The sequence below is a fragment of the Coccinella septempunctata genome, chromosome 3 (genome assembly GCF_907165205.1).
Source record: "Coccinella septempunctata chromosome 3, icCocSept1.1, whole genome shotgun sequence".
In the NCBI taxonomy this organism is placed as follows: Eukaryota; Metazoa; Arthropoda; class Insecta; order Coleoptera; family Coccinellidae; genus Coccinella; species Coccinella septempunctata.
Window position 1 is genome coordinate 9,377,094 of NC_058191.1, and position 22,079 is coordinate 9,399,172.

The 22,079-nt window shown below is 34.9% G+C and overlaps 1 protein-coding gene across 3 annotated transcripts; it reads left to right on the forward strand.

Moving 5' to 3' along the window:
• The first annotated feature begins 1,098 nt into the window (after nucleotides 1-1,098).
• Nucleotides 1,099-18,847, forward strand: LOC123309777 (protein borderless). 3 transcript variants are annotated; one of them, XM_044893039.1, is made up of 8 exons: nucleotides 1,099-1,409; nucleotides 5,026-5,254; nucleotides 8,738-9,019; nucleotides 12,239-12,648; nucleotides 15,156-15,507; nucleotides 15,581-15,889; nucleotides 18,478-18,590; nucleotides 18,652-18,847. In XM_044893039.1, exons 1-8 carry the CDS (start codon nucleotides 1,221-1,223, stop codon nucleotides 18,652-18,654), a joined length of 1,887 nt encoding a protein of 628 aa, XP_044748974.1. In that variant the 5' UTR covers nucleotides 1,099-1,220; the 3' UTR covers nucleotides 18,655-18,847. The 3 variants fall into 3 exon arrangements, with proteins under 3 accessions (XP_044748974.1, XP_044748973.1, XP_044748975.1); XM_044893038.1 differs by having other exon boundaries at nucleotides 18,478-18,847; XM_044893040.1 differs by lacking the exons at nucleotides 1,099-1,409; nucleotides 5,026-5,254 and adding an exon at nucleotides 8,499-8,534 and having other exon boundaries at nucleotides 18,478-18,847.
• Nucleotides 18,848-22,079: the final 3,232 nt, after the last annotated feature.

A 22,079-nucleotide genomic window follows, 5' to 3' on the forward strand; every position in this document is an offset into this window, starting at 1 on the left:
AATTATAGAAATTCTCCAAATTTCTTTCAATAAAAATGTATTGCCTTACCAATAGATTTGATCTCTTGTTGATTATTTTACAATGCACTTGAATTTTATTAGCCGACGAAGCTACGGTCTAACGTGAACTTCCTCCGTATTGCAGAAATTATTGTTTAAATTTCTGTTCGATTAATTTGATTTATTTCACCCCCATTCTACCTCTTACGGTATGACTTATACTTTATATAATAATAATAATAACTTTATTCGAACTATTACAATTACATTGTACTACAATAAATTTTATATCTATAATTAGAGTTCGTAATAAAGTAGAAAAAGGCGATAAGTGAAACCACTTGTCCCGCCTTATTTATGAACAATAAAAGAAACAAAGTCAACAAGAAAGCAACAAAAAATTCACATTAATTGTCAAGACCATGACTGTCCCAAATGCATCAGTCAAAGATTCTAAGAATTTCTCCCCTACTGGAAGTTAGCAAATATTTTTCACATATTTTTTGAATAGATGGAGAGCCCGCAATGACTTAACCTCTTCAGGCAGCCGGTTATACATTCTAGGAGCAAAAAAAGCCGTATGATCGCTGGGTTGTTCTCTTAACCATTTAACCATAAATGGTGCTACAAAATGATCCCTACACCGAGTATCATACCGGTGAACAGAACGCACCTTATAACCAACATGATAATTAGTGACCGCGGTTAAAAAGAACAACTTTTTATATCCAAACCGTCCGCCTCCTCATAAAGAGCATCCGAGGTGTACTATCCCTCGAGTAGGTAAATGAGTTGGAGGAATCTGCTTTGCACGACTTCGATCGGCTTCAAATATGTATGCAACACACCATAAATGCCTTGTTTTTCTAACTTATTTTGCGGTAATCACCTGGTCCCAGTTCTGCTTCTCGAATTTCCGTTGATTTGACTATCACCAATGAAGACTCTTTTAATTAGATGCATTAAGGTGACTCATCAATAAATTTTTGTTATTAATGGGTAAACCTCTTAACGCACAAGTACATCTCCTCATCTAACGCAGCAGAATATTTAGATCCTCCTACATCTATTAATCTAATTTGACCGCTCAAGCTAGCTATTACATCTGATTTAGATTGTGCTGTTATTTCCACGCAGAAGTTACTACGTACGCGTGAATACTCGAGTTTTGTTGGCTGGTACCAATTTCTGTGTTTGTGAAATCGTAGTTGCGCTGAGATATGAAAAAGACTTGGGATGGTTTACTTCTGGTCTGTTTTTGCCTAGGAGCTTTCAGTTTCGAGTATGGAGATGATGAAAAAGAACCCATTTTCCTCACCGCTACAGTTGGGGGTTGGGTACTCTTGAGCTGCGATATAGATTTTCCTGATAGTATGCCTATACCTTTCAAATTATATTGGAACAAAGATGTAAGCGGTAATAATAGTATATTTACATTATACAAAGATGTAGTACAAGCATTATGAATCAAGGAATGTTTTCACAGATTTATATGAAAAATGTGAAAACTTAATGTTTTTTTTTAAATATTCGTTTTTCTTTTCTCATTATTTTCCATGTAGGAAAAATTCAGACTGTCCTTGTGAAATAAGTGGTTGATTAAATAATTTGATTAATTTAATTATTAATTTGAATTTACAATGTATTCTATGCAAGTTCGTAAATGGAAAAATGACCTTAGTCGTCACTTCATTACTTGACGATGAATGTTTGTGGAGCCTGTCTTACAAATGTTGATTTTTTCCAAATTCGTTGGAATATATACCGTCACAAAGATTCCGAATCAAAACCGACCATAATCAGGATGCGCTGCTCTAGAATTTTACAGAGAAAGTTAAAAAGTAACGCAGAAAATTCATAGTTTTAGTTTTCATTATTTCGTACGAGGGGTGTAGGGTTGTTGGTTTGTTTAAATTTACTCTAGCTTTTTGTTTGAGCCAGAAATCTCAACTTTTGTTGCTGAATAAGATTGGGTCATTACCATCAACTACCAAATCATAAAAATGGCATAAGTTTCATCAACCCCCTGTTAGTTCACTAGTTGAATTCGAACTTACTTTCGGGACAATCATATACCTACTGTCAGTAGACGTTTTTGAAGTAACATGCCTATTCCGTAGGGTACTAATTAATGGAAGATGAAAGAAAGTAGCAGTAACATCATCATTTATTTTTGTGTAATTCATCAATTACTATCCTACAAAAAAGCATGTTTTCCATAATCGCAGAGTGGGGTCGGTTCTATTGTGTAGAAACTGATTCTGCATTTAACTTACTGACAACTTTCATTCATTAAAAACTGACTTAATTAAACCTTATCATTTTGTCCAAATATCTGCAATTTGCGTACTTTGAAGATGGCCTGATACGACTTGAATTACAGCATGTTTCCAAAGCTGAGTCGTTATTATCAACAGAATTCACTTCTTGAACTCCGGTTGTCAATGTAGGACTCATATAACTATGGTGATAAATTGAAGAAGGTGATGCCGAAAATATGAACAATACATATAGACTTCTATTTTATTGTCCAGCCTTATTGCGCCACTTTTATTTCCTTTAACTCATGGAATATGATAACGCTGTCATCCCTAAGAAGAAAAAAACAGGAAATTAATTATTTCGACCAAATTACTGGATCAATGGTGGTATACGGAAAAGAATACAGCAAAAATAGAAGTAAATTAAATGAATGCTTATTCCTTCGAATTAATGAACATTTATAACTCACGTGCTGTATACAAAATTTCATTGCATTTTGATTAGGATTCAAATGAATCATTTTCCAGAGAATTATCAAATTTATGAAATTATGTGAAAGGTAATAATAATTAATAATCAATACTGGGTATTAAAAAGCAAAGAGAACTGATTTAAGACCTCAAAATAAGTTGAAAATTTCATACAAACACAGCGATTTTCGGATTTCAAATTCACTACTGGCGCAACCAAAACCGATATTTGATTTTTCTAATGGCTTGTTTACTGAACTTACAGCTGGTAGTTAATATTTTGAGAACCTAAAAACGCTCATATTTCCAAAACGGCTCATTTTGAGGTCTAGAAGTAGCTCCCAAAATATTCAAACGTTGTTTTTCTACACCCGGTATATGAATCAGTGAAATGAAATTTGATCTGTTTCGTAAAATGGATATATTTATATATTTCAAGCGCTTATAGAAAACATATTGTTCCTAACTCTTGCGGAAATTGTCTTGCATCGACAGTACACTTTTCCGCACTTGTTGATAAACGTCAATTTAACCTTCTTGCTAGAGGTTGATAATAATCAAACATCAAAATGAAATAAAATGTTTTATGCACTTAAAATAATAAAAAGGTTCTTTTAATAATTGAAATCTGGTCGATTCGTCTGAAAACCAATATTATATTTAATTCCTTCAAATATGAAAGGGTCAAGATCTCATTACCTCCAAAGCTGTCTCTGGTGACAGATAAATCGAATATGATCACACAGTTTTTCATTACTGACCTTTATTACCAGAAATCGGAATAATATTAGGTGACATCATCTTAAATCAAAATGGATCATGGGATAACTGAGGCCACTACCAGAAATAAAATATGCTATTAAGAATTACCATTCGCTATTTCTGAATCTCAGCAATTTTTTTCAGAAGATGCAGAATCCTATCAGAATAAATTTCAATCAAAATTTGTTTAAGATGGTAAATACTATTTCAATCGAAAAATTTGCGTCAGTCGGGGAACACTGCTGTATATTTTAGTTTGCCCATGGTGTGAGACTTTCTAATGAGAATGATTCAGGTAGTAGTCCAAGATCCCAGACATAACTTATTTTCACACAGACGAAACTTTAGAATCTCAGTAGAGGCTCATGTGCTTTGAATACCTGCGAACTTGTGGAGCTTGCCTAGTGACACCTGGACAGATATCAGGTGCCAAAGGCAAAAACTCTGGCCAGACGCTTTGAATCTGCTCAAAATATAAATGAACTTTATTTATTTTCTCTCGATCTTGATGATACAGGCATCCTACACTCCTATTTTGGATTTACCAAAACTTCGATTATCCGAAATCACTTTGGTCCACATTATTTCGGATAATCGAGACTGTACTGTACTGCAATCGATTGCTTCAAAACCTGGCATCAGGTATAAAAAAATTATTCTTTTAATAAAAGACATGCCTGTCCGTTTATTATTTGAATTCGGAAGAAAATACTACCCCATTGTATCTGAATTAACAAGGTACTATGAATGCAGTCAGTTAGTTTATTGTTTAAAATTATGTGCAGTGTATGTGCAAGAGTTGATGTGTGTATGTGCCATGTGCGAGCAATGTAAATTGTAAAGTATACAATAAAGGGACTCCAAACAGATTGTGAAATGGAACCGAGTTACCATAGTCGCACTCACTCTGAAACGCATGCATAGTGATAGTGCTCTCGCGCTCACACTCTCGGCTAAATAATCTTCATGTTTAGGGGATGTTTGATCACTACTATTTGTCTTAGTTACTTCAATGATATATTTCAATATCAGACATTTGAAAATAAGGAAAGTTCATTTATTTTTTGTGCAGCTTCAAAGCGTCTAGCAAGAGTTTTGGCCCATAGAAAGTGTCTGTCACTTATAATATCACTTCAGAATAATATTCTTTATAACATCAAAAACAAATCAACTACGTGAAAATAAGTTAAGTAACACTTATTTTTAGTTACCTTTGCCACCTGGTATCTGCCCAGGTGTCACTAGGCAAGCTCCACAAGTTCGCAGATATTCAAAGCACATGAGACAATACTGAGTCCTAAAGTTTCATCTGTGTGGAAATAAGTTATGTCTGATCGCTCCGGTATCTTACTCTATAGAAATTCATAATTTATTGCTCAGACATCTGAGTTTATTGCATGAAGGTCTTTCAGTAGCGCGTGCTTCAAGTCAGCATTTATTATGACTCCAATTTAAAGCAGGTAAATTATAAGAAATTGATGTATAATTCTTCGAAGATTATGTTTGTCCTCATTTAACCTCTTCTTTACAGCAACGAACAATATTTACATATCACAAAGGCGTTATAACCTCCAATGAACCATATGTGGGACGTCTTAATCTAGTAGAACTTCCACATCGTAGATATGACATAGTTACTGTAAATCTAACATCTATTAGGGAATCAGATGATGGATGGTTCCAGTGTAAAGTGACCTTTCCCAACCGTACGCCTAGTAAGAGGAATAAGAATGGCACTTGGTTTCACCTTTCAGTGAATGGTATGAAACTTCTTTACTTTATTTTAATATAATTCTTAGGAATTCTACGTAATTGAAGGCAAATCATTCTTATACAAATATATTTCTAACTTTGTTAGTATATTCGAAATCATTAGTAGGTCATACGTTTTCGAAAGCAGGAAACAGCTTTTGAACTTGATATTTTCTCATTTCTCGTCCAAGTGAATCGACGAATTTTTAAATGGTTGATGCTTCTTCAATATTGTCCCTTGTTGAAATATTCGGCAGGCCATTCGGTCCTGATAAGGAAAGGGGTAATTAGTATCGTAAACTTTTCAAATGCTTCGAAATTTTTCAAAAAGCTTTGAAATTCTTCTAACTGCTTTGAAAATTTGCCATTTCTGTTCAACATTACCAATTTTTTTACTTGGTATTTCCGCAGATTTTAATAGACCTTTTTTTGTGAATTCGCACATACTAAATTAAATGAAACTAGTTTAAAATAACCAGAATTGAGCACAGCTACCTACAGAAAGAAATATAAAAATTCAGTGCCAAATAGGTTGCCAAACTTTGAGGTGAATTCTCTGAGTCTAATTCGATTTTAAAGCTTTTTCTAATGGTTCGCTGCAGTTCTCTTTCTGTTCCAGTTTTATTAAAATGTTGTAATATTCTCTACTTGAATTAAAACAAATAATCTTCCTAATAGTACCTTTAATAAGGTGACCGGTTGAAAAGTTGTATCCATTTAACACTTGAATTAGAATAGTTTATACATTGGTACCTAATTATATTGTTTATTGTTGTATTATATTGTTTTGTCCCCTTTATTTTATTGATGGGTTTTTGTATAATAGGCCTGAAGATGTGGAGCTTTTAGCTTCTATGAAACCGGTCAACCTATTAAAGAACCTGTTAGGAAGATTATTTGTTTTCATGCAGGATACATAGTGTCCTAGTTGGAGATTTATTGTTTATTAAAAATTTAGGTAATATGGGATTTTTTCAGGACTCAAAATATTGAAAATATTACACACTTCCTTTGTGTTTCAACACGATTATTAAAACTCACATTCGTTAATATTTGAATTCGATCTTTTTCGCTTAGTTGGCCTAATCTTCAGCAGGTACCATCCATTCAACATAATATACGCGTTGACAATATCATCAGTTGAAGAACCTAAAAAACTTAAAAAAAATTCAAATAATTTTCACCAAGCACTGTAGGCACGAACTCGAAATAACAAGGTAGTACAGGGTGGGCAAAATTCGATGGGATTGAATGGCAGCTCTGTAACAGTAAGAGATAGAGAAAATGGATGGCACTACGCCACTGCATTCTACATGACAAAGTGTCTGTGAATATAACATTTGTTTTTAGATATCAAACGATTCAAAGTCGAAAAATGAGTTTTCACTTATTCACTCATAACTTGACAGCAAAAGAAGATAGAGGGATAAACTTTCGTCCATTTTCCATCTTTTGAAAATCGGGGTCGGAAACGTGCCATCCATTTTTCTTCAGCTCTTACAGAGCTTCCATTCAATCCCATCGAATTTGCTCACCCTGTACATTAGCAAAAATTAATATCAGAAGCGTTAAGCGTCACTGTGCTTGCGTGCAAACCTTCATAAATGCAGAGTGATTCATAGAGAAATGCGCATACAATCAGTTTAAACTGAGGTGCTTCTAAATAAGCTATATGTTGTGGGTTTTCTCTTCTTTGTAACCAAGAAACCAAGATAATATTATTTAGATACTGGAGTTTTCTCTATTTCTTCAATTAATCATAACTTATGAACCACCCTGTACATATTTGTGACATTTGTATGTTCTTCGTCCAAAGTGCTACCGATTCATACCGAAAAAACTATTTGGCAGGGTTCTGCTCTAGAAAAGATGAAAAATATTAGAGTCGAAACAACACCCTGGTTATCAATATTTAGAAATTTTATTAACAAATTTGAAAAGAGCAGAAAAAAATTGGTGAGACTTAAGTTGATAATGCATTTGGTGTTTCCGGATACAACTTTCTCACTTTCAAGCTACAAGTCTAGATGTTTCGAGAATGAAACGCCATAAAAATTGAAAAACTAAATTGCTTTCCCCCAAATGGTACTTCTCCAGCTCAAATCATGAACTATTTGTATACTTCTGATTTGTGCATCCCGACCTTCTTCAAAAACGATAGGTTATGTCCGTATTTTTTGAATTTTTTTGATAATCAATAGGTCCTTTCATTTGCATAAAAAGTGTAGCACTTTTCTACACTCGATTTGATTTACAACATGATTTGAGCTGGAGAAGTACCTCCTCGACACTGGTGTAAATCAAATCGGGTGTAGAAAAGTCCTACACTTTTTATGCAAACGAAAGGACCTACTGACTAACTTTCAAATATAACATTATGTATTATGTATGCGTAAATTAATCACATTGTCCTTTTTTTGTCTCATGAAATCCAGTAATTAAGAAAATAAGAAAGATTGATGGAATTGATGAGTGTAGTAAAGTACGAATTGGGAAAGACAATTCATTTGTTCTTCAATTATCTGCCACTTCATAATCGAAATATCTAGGAGTTAAATATTAAAAAAACTTGTACGCCGGAAATCTAAATACATTTCCTCATTTTTTTTCGGTATTTGGTATTTCCCAAATATGAATGATATTTCAAAATATTGATGTACAGGGTGCTGTTTCGAGTCGAAACCTACTAATTAATTATTTTGAGGCTGGACATGAAAAAATCTTATTTCAATTATTTTTATCGGCTTACTCAAAGACGAAGAATATAGATATAAACACATTATTATGGGGAAAATCACTAAAACCACCGTATTCCAGTGATAAAAGAAGAGAGATCCTTAAAAAAATGTTATTTACTGGCATCTTGGTGTCCTTCAACTACTCTAACTGTATGCGTATCTCCTAAGGAATCACCCTTTTCTTTTGGAAGATATTTACTTGGTTTCATAATTTATTCCAATCATGGGTATGGTCCCCATATAGCCGAGATTTTCAGAGCGGTTACTCTGATGACATATTTATATATATGGCACTGAAGGCTCTGGAATTTGACTTATACGGATCGGCTACTAAGTAACCTAACCATAATACATGTAATATCATCTTATAACAATAATTTAGTCGGAGTGTGTCTTTCGATTTGACTTATCTTCAGAATTTCATTTTATTCTTCACGCAAGTGCAAGAAACGCATGAAAATTTTCAAGAAGAATGGATGCTCATTTCGAAACACCCTTCAATAATATAAAAAAAGAATAAATCGATTTTCATTCTCTGTATGCAGAAAAGGTGCGAATAAACATAATAATTCATGTTGAATAAACTGAGAAAAACTCCCGCATACCTTTTTTTTCGACTCACCTGTGATCTGAAGATTGACTTAAACCTAAATTAAAATTTTGCAACTTGCAAGTGATATCAGTAGTACCTAAACTATATTGTTTATTCGTGTCTCGAAAAATCTTGATGCTCTCTTCTTGTTGTATTTTCAGGAGGAAACTTGCTCGAAGTTCCTCCCATAAATCAAACTGTGATAGAAGGAGAAGAAGCTCGATTGACTTGTTTACCGAAAGATAGCGAAATGAAAGTAATATGGTATAAGGATGGAATACCCATAAAAGATTTTCCCGATATGGGCCACAGATCATGGACTGAATCGGATGGAACGCTAGTTATAAGACCGACAAGTATGGAGGATTATGGTGAATATGAATGTGAAGTTATCCACGGAACAGGGGATAGGCAAGCAGCAAGAGCCTTCCTTGATATACAATGTAAGGGAAAGTTTTTAATCTTTAAATTTCACTCTTTATTTCCGACCTATTGTGAGAGAATTTCCCTGACTCTACCTATTCTTGTTTTCATTAATAAGAAGACCTCTCCCTTTACCCTCTCCAGGAATTCTTCTCTTTTTAAATTAAGAAATTATACAGTGATTGAAATTGAAGGACCACCTTTTACATTTTCAATGACAGGAGAATTAAACTTACTTAACCTTTCTCAATATTCATCCTAGATCTTGCACTCACTGTTTTGCAAGGTAACGGATAGTAAATGGGAAAAAGGAAAAGAAAACGCTTCTAAACTGAACCTCATATAAATATCCTAAGTGGTCGAAAAAATACTAGAACTAGTACCATTATTTTTTCGGTAGTACCTACTGGTACCAGTATGTAATTACGATTTTTTTCAAACTAATATGTCTATCCCCGCATATCATAAAGCTTAATCGAGGAATCAACTTTTGATTGACGAATATACGTGAGTTTGTTTTTAATCGATGATTCAGTCATGGTCATTCAGAATGTTATTCTTGCATCATATTAGGATATTCATACGTCCATCCAATTCTCAATTCCTACTTCTCCAATATATTCAGAAATGAAAAGGTTTTAATGATTTCGTTTTAGAAATTCAGTGACTGTCAAATCGTTGATCGTTGATACTATACTTCATTCAATTTTATTTTAGCAGTTGGTTGGCCATGGAAATTTGACACATTTCACTCTGTATAGTACGAAAATGTGGGGTTATGAAGCTTGTCAAAACATTTTTGGGTTTTAAATCAACGCTATGTTGCCTGTTCTACGTAAAAGTTTCTGATATTACGTATTTTATCACAATGTCGAATCTCTTCGGAAAATATGTGACGAACATAATTGAAGTTTATACAAAATGTTTGAAGGCATACCAAATCCAGTTATTTGCATGGAAAATACAAGAGATCAGTATAATATCATAATATGCACTAGCTTGAGGAGAGTTAATGTTCGTTATTTTCTTTGACTTATTTGTAGATTTCAAAAATATTAACCCGAAGATGAAATGCATATGATGCAGTGTTTGGGAATGGGTATCTCCCGAAGGAATTAACAGATAATTACAAAATATTAAATTCTTCACCAAAAATCATCTTGCATCAATATATAAGTAAAAGGAATTAAAGGCAGTTTCAAGTTAAGATGCAACTTCACCGTTGAACAAAAATTTCACATGAATAAACAAGTAACAGGGCAACTTGCGCGTATTTGTGGCTATTCATCTTAATACATTGATGTAATAATAATAATCAGGTATTTATTAGTACCTTAAGACATTTACATTGTATAGGACAAGTCAAATGAAAAATAGAAAAATCCATTTTAGGGAACTTATTCTCCGATGATATTTATCGAAAATCCTAGAGTGAACTTTTCGGATTACTTCACTCAAATAAAAAATTCTCAAATGCTACCACTTTTTTGGGTCTCCCAATAGAAGGAAATTCTTTGTCATCCTCTTCATTCACAATCTTTCTGATTGTGGAAATATTCAGCTGAAATATAAGTCGTTCAGATTCAGATGAAACATTATATAAATTCTCTTACATTGAATATGTTCGCTACCGTCTGACGTATTGTGGATTTTAAAATATCAGGGTATAACTATTTGAATGAGCGGACCTGAATTCTAAATAGCACTTCCTGAAACCCTGTCCCTTTTTTCAATCACTTTCGACATTTTCGAATTTTCGTAATAAAAATTGATATTAGTTGTGGCAACGGCGTTATGACATTAACGACATTTCATGAGTGCCAACCTAACTTCGTTCTAGTTACAAAAATTTGAGAAAATTATTTCATGGCCAACCGACTGCTAAAATAAATTTGAATGAAGTATAGTAGTAATGTGTATATCTCTCAGCGAAAAACTTTTATCTGGGAATTGGGTTGGATCTAAGAGGTTGTTGAATAAACTTAATTCAAACTTCTTGCAAAACCCTCTTATTCAATGCCAAATTTTTTATTCGGAAAAGCTGTTTTAAATAGTCTTTGGCGATTGTCTTAGTGTGATGAATTTGAATATGAATCAATTGGACAAACATTAATTGACAATCTTTATGCCACTGACATATAGTGGATAAGACTATTATAGAGCTCCTAAGAACTAAGACCTAAGAAAGGAACCAATTTAAAAGAGAGACGGCGATCACGTTAAAGGATTGTTTCTCTTTTAGGTCTTTCATAGGAACTCGATTTAATCCACCATTATAGGCACAGGTGTTGACACTAGCTCTCGGTATCCCTAATCTCAGGTACTGAAATCCACTTAATTTTTGAAGCAATCAAAAAATTGAGCTTCTCAGGCACCCTCAGAAAAAAATCCTGGCTTCGCCCATGCTCAGTTCATCGAAATCTATATAGCAACACACAGCCAAGCTATGCCGAGGACCCAGTATTGACATAGCCAGGGTTCTGGCTATGTCTGTATGTTCTGTATTCCAGTAGAATAAGCATACAATTATTGAAAATCGCAACCAAAGCATTCATGACTGAAATTGCTTGAGAATCTTGAGATGTGTCCCACTATGAATATCTTGAGTTGTTTCTCTCCGCGGAGTTGTGTATAGTAAGAGGAGACACCCTTAAGGGATGCTTTCGTGGTTTTTCGAAGATATCTCCTGTGGAAATGAAAATTCATTAGAATTTTATAAGAGCCTCAGAATTGAATTCTGCGCCAAATGAGACCCATATATTTTGGACTACACGTTTCCTTTATAGGTACCCCAAAATTGAACCAATCTTGCAGAATAAAAAAAAATATTCGTTTCACCACAAATTTTTCGCAGATATCTTTTAAGTTAACCTTTTTATGAAAAAAAAATATGTCCATGTTATGGAGTTTGTTGTCCTTCCTAGTCCATATTTAGTAGCGACTCACTGTATCGGGGTGATTTCTATCGAGCCAATTTGGAATTACCGTGAAATAAAAACAACCCTCGGTCAAACACTGCCAACCAACAATATTGCCTATGTCAAATTCTCTCGAATGCCAAAGCAAAAAGAAGATGAGATGCATGAACAAAGAAATTAACCATCTGTGAATTTGTCAGGCTTCTTTCTGACCGATAATGAATTTCCAGTAATTTCCACCAATTTGTCTTGCCATTTACAACAAGTTTGAACGAAAAATTGCTACCAATTTGAGTGTTATTATATTTGTTTCATTTTCAGACAAGGCGAAAGTAATTTTTGCACCCCCAGAAATACACCTGCCATACGGCCGACAAGCAATAATCGACTGCCATGTGAAGGCTAATCCGCCTCTCAATAACCTGAATTGGGAAAAAGATGGGTTTCTTTACGATCCTTACAACATACCAGGGGTTTTCTACAAGAAAAATGGTAGTTTATTGATTAGCAAAGTAGATGACAGCCACAATGGTCAATATACTTGTACGCCATTCAACAAACTTGGTACCCAAGGTCCATCGCCACCAATGCAGGTTATAGTCCAAAAACCACCAGTATTTTTATCACGCCCGAATAATATGTATATAAAGAAATTGGGAGAACCAATAAATATACCTTGCACCGCTAAAGATGGACAGAATGGACATAAACCAACAGTTATTTGGTACAAGGTGAGTGAGTATTTTAGTTATTGAAGCTTTTTACAATATTTTAGTAGGTATTTCTATGTTACCGGCAATGTGTATAATTCAGGCATTCCATACAATATGATAAAAGTTTGTTCTAACGGCATGCAGACAGGAATTGAATTCTGAAAAAAGTACCTCCTACCTACCTACCTCTCTAATAATTCCAATCGATATCCAACGCCACAGTTCGGAAGTGATAATACTAACACGTGAATTCTGAAGATAGTGGTTCCCAGATATTGCAGATAGATCCTCTCGTCAGCTAAGTTGGTAGAGCACCTGACCCTTAATTAGGGGGTCGTAGGTTCGAGTCCTGCTTTGGGAGGTACTTTTTTCAGAATTCAATTACTGTCTGCATGCTGTTAAAACTTTCATTATATGTGTTATATATTCAGACATTAAACTTTCATCGTAATTCTATACAATGTCTAGGCAATGTATAAAATGCCTGGGTCTGGCAATGTATGAAATAATTCGAATACTTTACCTAGTAGTTCGAGAGCTGGCAACGAAAATCGGCAAGAGTTTTGTAATGGTTCATAATTAAATATGATTTAGTATTGAGGGTGTACATTAGTCAGCACCCACTCTCGGTCAGGTAGTGGAACATCTAACGGCGACGCGCTTTGATGTAGGTATATAAAATAACAACATAGTTTAAAAGTATTTTGTATTGATTGAAAATAGTCACTCAACTAGTTTATAGAACAGAAAACTTGAGAAAGTGGTCAGACATCATTTTAGTGAGCACGTTAATGTTCGAGATCATTAATCGCTCAATTAATAAACGAGTTGATAACAAGATTTTTCCGTCGACCATATTTTGAATTGAATGTGAATCCTTGATTGCAAAAATTTTCTATCGATACCTAGTCAAATTTGACGCCTTCTAAATTTTCAATGTTCATATCGAAATGTTGATATTTATGCGGTCGATCGAACAATTCGAGAAGTCCATAGAGGGCATATTCGAGTTGTGACATTTTGAGTAAATCACATTGATATCGTTTCCTATAATATCTGTTAAAGAATGTGTGGAGCTGGTGGAAGCTGGAGTTGTAGTACGTAGATATCTATATTGATTACTCTCTAACCATCAATGCGATATGCAAATAAAATAATTATTTGGGAAGCTGCTGAATACTTCTATATGTTCGATTACAATAATGCTTTAATAGGAAATTAACCATTAAAAGGATTCATTAACAGCTAATTTCGTGTACGTTGAAAAGTGCTATTATTCAGAGGTCGGCGAAAAATGCATTTATTGCTCAAACATCTTGCATTATTTGAGAATAAAATAGTCAGACCACATATCAATAGAACAGAGGCAGTCAGCAGTCACCCAAAGTACGGATATATACATAAATCAAAGAGCGTCGCCGCCAGTTGTTCCACTACCTGACCTTGAGAATGGTTGCTGACTCTTGCACACCACCAAAACTAACTAATATTTAATTATGAACCATTACAAAACTCTTGCCTACTGGTGTGCCGGGAATGTGTTAAATGAAATTATTCAGGTGGCTGGAGTCATCGTTGGCACACGATTTTGAAGGAAGATATCAATATATTTCCATATAGATTGACATGTCATCAGGCAATTGAAGATGTTGATTACCCTCGTAGGATTGCCACAAGCCTGTGGTTTCTCAATCAATTCATTGATAAACTGATTTCTTTTTCTGATGAAGACAGGAGTCATCTTTCTGGATATGAAAACTCTTAGAATATGAGGAGGTGGAGCAGCCAAAAACCAGAGTTTTCTTTTATCGGGAAACCACTTTATTCTCAAAAAATTGGAGTGGAGTTAGAGTCGGATTGTGAGACAATTTTTTTTAATGGAACTTATTAGAACGCGATGAGGAAGAAATGATCATTTTTTATACAATATCTGAATTGAATTTCGATGAATGTTCCAAAAGCCGTGTTCAACAATATACAGCCAGAGCACCCACGCGGCGAAAATTTTAGTAACTCTAAGGAATGTTTCTGAGGATCACCTCATTTTCCTCAACACACACATGAATTTCTTCAAAGATCACACACCATGTGATTTTTTCTATAGTCTCATGAACAATTTCATTCTTCGAATACCTATTTCTGAATATTAGAATTATTTAAAAAATTCATTAAATAATCGTTGATCCTTTCATTGCAAACTAGTTCTTTCTTTTATATGAATAGAAGACGGGACAGAAGTGTTTTGACGGGAATACTTTCATCCTCTAAGTACAGGTATTTTGATTCAAGAGAACTCTGAAACCTAAAACTCATTCAAATAGAAATATGTAGGTAGTTAAGTTTCTATACTATCCACCTATGGCCAGTCCAGTCATATTTATCCACTACAGAAAATACTATCTTAGCTATCCTTGACAAGCAAATCATAAAACATTTCGTCATATTCTATACAAAAAACTTCTCGCCATTGTTTTAGGAAATAGAGATATTTCTTTGGCACCTTCAATACATAAAGTCATTTACAGAAAGATGGAACATCCCTACCTATGGGGAGATCGGAAATAAAAAATGGAAACTTATCCATCTATAATCTCCAAGAAGAGGACAGAGGACTATACGTCTGTTCGGTTACCAACAAAGCTTCGACGATCACTGCAGAAACAGAACTACTTGTTGAAACAATTCCATCAAGTGCACCTCATAACTTGACCGGTATAAGTACAGCTCATAGCGTATACCTGAGATGGTCGGCTGGGCGTCAAAGGGTGAATGTAAATTATAGCATTTGGTACAAACCGGTGGAAAATAAGGAATGGAAGACCTACGATGTACCACCATCTTCATATCTCGATGCTACTATCGAAAATTTGGATCCAGGTAATATAAAACACTCACACATTGTTATTCGTTGACACATGGTCCTCATGATGAGGCATTTTCTGATCTGCAGGCCGGGAATACGAGTTTATGGTCCTCTGCAGGGATGAATTTCGTGAAGGTTTATTCAGCAAGGCGATACGTTTGTGGACGAAAAAATCTGATGGAGAAGAAATCCCGAGTTCTCCTGATAATTCATTTCTACCTCCAGTTGGATTTCCAAGAAATGTAACTGTAACACCTGCTTATAAAGGTTTTCAGGTTTCTTGGTTGCCACCAGAATATGGATTGGAGCATTTGAAATTCTACGTTGTGAGATGTACACAGGGTGTCGAGGAATATCCCTTGTTATCTTATGAGACCAGAAATAATTCCCATATCAGTAAGTATGATTATATGATAATTTTGATTCTATACTTCATTACAGAGATTAAATTGATAAGAAACGCTCCAAAACAACAAATGCGGAATTATAAGAATTTTACGAATGTGCTGCACACAAAAAAAATCCGACTTGCGAGTCGGAATTCTGTGATGCGAGTCAAAATGTTGAAATGAAAATCATTTCAAATGCATCCACCGGTATCCATACAAATGATAACTGGAGTTAGTGTTTTCTTGGTCGATTCATATGGTGAATTTTCAACCTATTCGTTTGTATCTCAAATATAGTGGCAGAAAAACAACGCATTCCGCTGGGTGCTAATTTCACGGGCAGCCACTGTCCGATTTTTCGCGAAAAATAAAATTCATTTGGAAAGTCCATCGTTAGTAAGTATTTGGAACAAAAAAATTTCTGTATGTAACCTAATCTATAATGGAAAAATGACACCAATAGCACTTTGTAAGCAATTTGTAAAAATTTTCGTTTGAAACCTTAGCTATGAGGGGATAATAGCACTCCGAAAATGCGAGGGTTAGCAACCACTTTTTCGAAAACGAAGGTTATTTTTTTGCATTCGTTTGTAACTCGTTATAACTATTTGTAACACGAAAATTTTTGTTTGTATCTCGAAGAAAAACACCGCGTTCAGCTGGGTGCTTTTCCATCTCAAGTCCAAAACTAAATGTTTGATTTTTGAATCATGCGCATTATGACCGTGGGCCCACGTCACGTCAGAATAATCTATATGCATCCTAATAGTAACCTGGAATTGTCAATGTCAATAATCATTGAGAAACAGATAACGCCCATATCGGTGAGGAATGAATTATGGAAGTGGAAGTCAAATGAGGCCAAAAACATGCTCAACATCTACTTTGGGACGTGCTCCCAAACGATGGCAAAAATTTCGATTGAGACACTGATATTTAAATCATGTGCATGATATGCTTCTTGATTAATGCAATTAGACAATATGACTCCTGTCTGTGCTCCTGCACAAACGACACAAGAATCTTTTAGATGAGTCCATTTCAGCACAGACTTTATTGAACCAGAACTTTTCGACTTGAGGCCTAATGGGCAGTCTCCTAACGAGAAGCATTGATTGCCTGTTATTTATTCCTTGTACTTCATTCAGAGGATCAGAGGAGGATTTCCAACCAAGCAATCTTTCAAAAAAGCTCACGACAGATATACGATAGATAGGAAGCCGCAGTTCTGGACCAATAACAGATAAACAAGGCATCGCTTAGCCAATGCATCTGCCCCCACATTACCAGAAACCCCCCTCGCGTTGTGGATATAATAACTTTTAGGACTTGGACTTGAAAATAAAGAGCTATTCTGAGTTATCCCACTATTAAAGAGTTAACCTTGACATCAAGATGGGATTTCAGTGTTTACTGATTGTCACAACATTGGTAGATGTGCATTCCAGATTATACTTTTGCATCATACAGTTCTGCCTTAAATATTGAACAGTCCGTTTTTAGAAGGATGAACCTGTTGGCATGAGGCCCAAAAATTCCGGCATCAGTACGCGTTGAAATAGCAGAGCTCCCGGTGTGCTAGGTGGGTCCTCTAGGAACTGGAAAAGACCATCCATATATATCGTCGAAGCCGAAGCTAGAGCCTGCTGAGTTCCTTCACGTAGAAAGGATGCATTTGCATTCTCAATTATGATCTCTGCCTGCTGGCTTTATTATCCGCTGTTACTCTATTATCCCTAACCTCAGACAATTAGTGATATCTTCATAGCCACCTCTTTAGAAACGAGGTGTACGATAGGACCACTTAGCACACAACCTTCACGGTGATGATAGATCTCAAAGCTTCTGTAACCCTCAGAAAAGATTTCCCCAGTCCTCTGGTATCTGCTCATGATGGTGCAGTTACAGGCCCTCTCTGTGGAAGTCTGTCACACCAGAGATCATAGAAATGGATGAGCCTCACCACCGGTGCATAATGTTTAGTTTGAAGCCCCATTAAATGACACGTACTCTTTGAATATTCCAGAAGGTCACCTTGGCCTTATTAGTAAATTTTTCAGTTCTTCAGAAACTACAAGGAGTAATCAAGTGCTGGTGGAAATTAAGAAACATAGCGGTCACTAATCTAAGCACAGAAATGACTCATTGCTGCTTAGATCTCAGAATAACAATTATTATATTTTCCCAGTATTTAGAAATAAAGATCAAGATGTAATTTCGAAAGATGTTGCATTATTTAAATTGAATTTTATCAGTAAGTATTCCAAGCAGGACTATTTTTTTTAAAGAAATTTATGCATTAAATGCAGGTTCCTTTTGAAGAAAAAACATTATTCTTTTCCATCCAAAAAATGAGTTAGAACTAATTGGCTCGGTAAAGTCAAAATACACAAAAACCAATCAAGTAAAACTCTGAAACAACTTTACGATGCTCAAACTGAGTAAAGGGTTACAACTGAGGGTTTATGTGGCATGACAAGCTTATTGCACATATTTTCGACATCCATACTCCTGCTTCTAACGTAATCTTATACTCATGTGCTTTGCTAGTGAAAAGTTTTGTATTTTTATTTTGACTGTCGATCATTGTTCCAGTTACCGATTTGCCGGAAGGGAGTCAGTATGGAATTCAAATAATAGCAGTCTCCCACGATGACCAACAGGCTATTAGCGAGAAGGTGGCCATAAATATTCCAGAATACAGAAAAGTACAAGCAATTTCCACCGGTATTATTGCTGGCTTAGCTTTACTGGTTATAGTCTTTTCAGTAATCTACTACCTTAAATCCAGATGGTGGAAACAAAAACGAAAGGAACAGATGCTTGAAAAAAACGGAAAAATTATTGTACGCTAGGAACAAAAAAGTACAACACCGTGGATCCTGAAAAATTAGGAGATATCTGGAAATTTATTTATATTCATAAAATAATAATAAATCATGTCCATAAAGAAACATTTGAAATATTCAAGTTTTTTCTTCAAAGTTGTGACTACAGTGACTCTATCAAACACAGTGGAGACAATTGGAAATTTAGCAAGAATATGGCGGCTTAGAAGCACAAGTTTCAATGCTATGTTCTCTAATTCGGAATGCGGATTGGCTCACGTCACGTCACGTGACCAAATCCGCCATATTCTTGCTAAAACGATGAAAAGCGAGACCACAATTGTCGCCACTGCCTCGTTAGAGTCACTGTAGTTGTGACGACCTTCTGTTTCCATCTGTTGCCGTCTTCTCCTAATAAAATACAAACCTCGGGCGCCACCTCTGGTTTAAAGTGTTGAGGACACTCAAAACCCGTAGGCGGTATACTTCAGGTAATCAGGTGTCTAGGTGCTACAGTCAGAGAAGGTAATGTGTAGGGGTCAGTTGTTCGCTAAATCAGGACAGTTTTCTATCTCTGAAATCTTAAAATTCTTATCGGGGGAAACTTATATTCAACATCTACTATACTCATAATGATATCGAATAGAGTATAGGGTGAGTAAGTGGTCCAGAAGCAGGATTTAACGAGATTTTAAAGTGAAAACTGTGTGAGAGGTATCGATTGAAATTCAATCTGGGAGGACTCCGGATCTTCTGAAATTCTTTAGGGTTTTCACTCCCAGTCACTGCAACAAAATCAATTGAGAAATTGAAATAATCGATTTGCTTCTGCGTTAATTCTTGCACTAAATTTGTCAGGTGCAAATCAGATGAAAGCAAATAGTTCAAAAAAATATACAGAATGTCGATATTTCCTTAATCAAGAGTCTACAAGTATCAAATGAGGTATCAATCAACCTTTTTTTCTAATTATTAGTGTTCGATCTTGTGATATTTTTCACTCGATCTACTTGTGAATTGAGTTGAATAAAAAAAACACTGAATAACCTTATATCTATATTCGTTGGATTTGGTTACATGAGTGGTGTGAGTGAACAGACTTCTTATTCTAGAATGACGCTGTGTGGTACTGATACGGCCTCTATATTCGTGGACAGTACGGAATGTATATGCGCATGGTACATATAAGTTAAGATTTGAATGTAAACAATACAATTAGAATTCAGATGGCTGAGATAGCAACATCAACGTTTGAAGCAGTATGGACGCGAATGTGATGTTAAAAATTATCCCGCTTGAATTGAAAGTCCATCTATCCCAGCATTGCTTCGAGATAAATTAATTTTGCCTAAAATCTGGTCTATTTCTTTTTGAAATGCCCACTCTGTATATAGCTTTATTCCGTAAAAGGTAGAAGCTATTATACATTACAATTTTTAGTCAATAATCCAATATGGTATATGTGTATCTGAAGATGCAGAGATATGTATTTATCGAAGATACTCCCGTAGACATACATGATTTTTCCCAATTGAAACACGCTTCAAGAAGTTGTATATCTTTATTAATTATCCTGAAACAATTATCAAATGATATTCAATGATGCGATGTCACATTGAAGCCGATGAATCAAATGGACCAAACAAAAAGCAATGAAAGATTTTCACAGAAATATTCAACAGTCTATAATTTACAGAATAGATCTATCTATGTCATATATTTACAGATATTTACAATTCTTGTTTAGGGATACATATATTACTGGATTCTCATTCAATTATTTTTTGAATAGAGATTTGTGTACACCTCATTTTGACGAACTCTATAGTAACGCAATTTCCACCGATACATTTTGTAGCACGCAAACATCAGAAATTTTTAAATTTCAACCAATTCTGAGAAACCACGCTTCATGTTTTAACCCCAGTTCTCGGGATTGAATGGGCAAGTTTCCTAAAACTCCAAAATCGAATTTAAAATTATTTATGGAAAACCTTTTCCATCAGTTATCCAACACGTAAAAGATTCGCTTCAAAATTCAGAAATTTCAGACATATACCCTTCGAAACTTCGAATATGTAAAAGCTTGTGACGTAGAATGCCTTTACTAAAGTCTAGTAATTTTTGTTAATTAGACAACAGTGGAACAGATCAAGAAGATATAGAATCCTATATCCACACATTTCAAAAAATTGTTTCTGTTATCTGTGTCTATATATTCTTAAAAATGATGATATTTTGTGTCATTGTTTGATATTTCTATGCACTGTTTGTTTTCTTTGTCAAATGTGATCACCAAACTTGATATTTATTAAGTCTATGATGATCATAAAACTTTCATGACCTTTATTGATTCGACGGGCGTTGCCGGATTGTGAAAATGACGTAGAATGTTCATAAGAGAGCACTTCTGAAATCACAATTTTCGAAAGTGAATACAGACAAAACGCAATATGTTAAAATTCTAAAAAAATATATTTCGATATATTTGAGTTATAAGGATTTCAATGACATATATTTTGAAATTTAGGAAAATATACCCCATTGATACTTACTCGGAATCATAGTTTCAATATTCATTTGTTTTGTCTGTGGCATCAAAGCACAATGAAAAATGTTATTATTCATTGGCAGTTTGCAAAAACTATTGAACATACAGGCTGTACCAGCTACCCTTCATAATTCAAGGAAAACATTTTTTCAGAATATTTTCATGTCAGTTTCACTCAACTTCTCACGTTCAGTTTTTACTTGGTAGTCAAGTTTTTTTCGAAGAAAATCCTGCATATACAGGGAGTTCCATGCCACCACGTATATTTCTTATCCCATATTGATTGGAGAAATTTCCCGAAACACGTTGAATGATTTTGTCAAGGGGAGATCTTTTGAGATATATTTGAGGCTTGAACGAGCAACCTCCTGAGAGTGGTCACTTAAACCACAAAAAATTGCGTAGGGGAGAGTGGTTGAAAACCCCTGCATACAACGGAGTATGAAAAACGTAATTTTGATCAAAAATCAAGTTTTCGCTCAAATGAGGCATCTTAATATTTTGGGAATTTTTACAGAGGAGGAATTTTGAGAGACCACCTAAGTGGACATCTGTTTATTCCTGATCATTTAAATGGCGAAATTTATCTTGAAATATCGAAAAATGCGATTGATACGTTAATAACAGAAAAATAAGAAAACGATCCTCCTCGTTGTAAAGGGGCTTCCATGACCTTTCGAATGAAATATCACTCAACCCCTGTCCCCTATTCAATTTTGTGGGGTTGAAGGGCACCTTCTAAGGGGCTTGCTCGTTCAAGCCTCAAATATACTTCAAAAGATGTCCCCCAAACAAAATAATCCGACTTATTTCGGGAA

Bases quoted from the DNA above. Each gene is read 5' to 3' on its own strand.
- LOC123309777 (XM_044893038.1), top strand. From the start codon at position 1,221: ATGAAAAAGACTTGGGATGGTTTACTTCTGGTCTGTTTTTGCCTAGGA. The intron at 1,410-5,025 runs GTAAGCGGTAAT...TCTTCTTTACAG, and splicing joins AATTATATTGGAACAAAGAT to CAACGAACAATATTTACATA. The intron at 12,649-15,155 runs GTGAGTGAGTAT...AGTCATTTACAG, and splicing joins CAACAGTTATTTGGTACAAG to AAAGATGGAACATCCCTACC.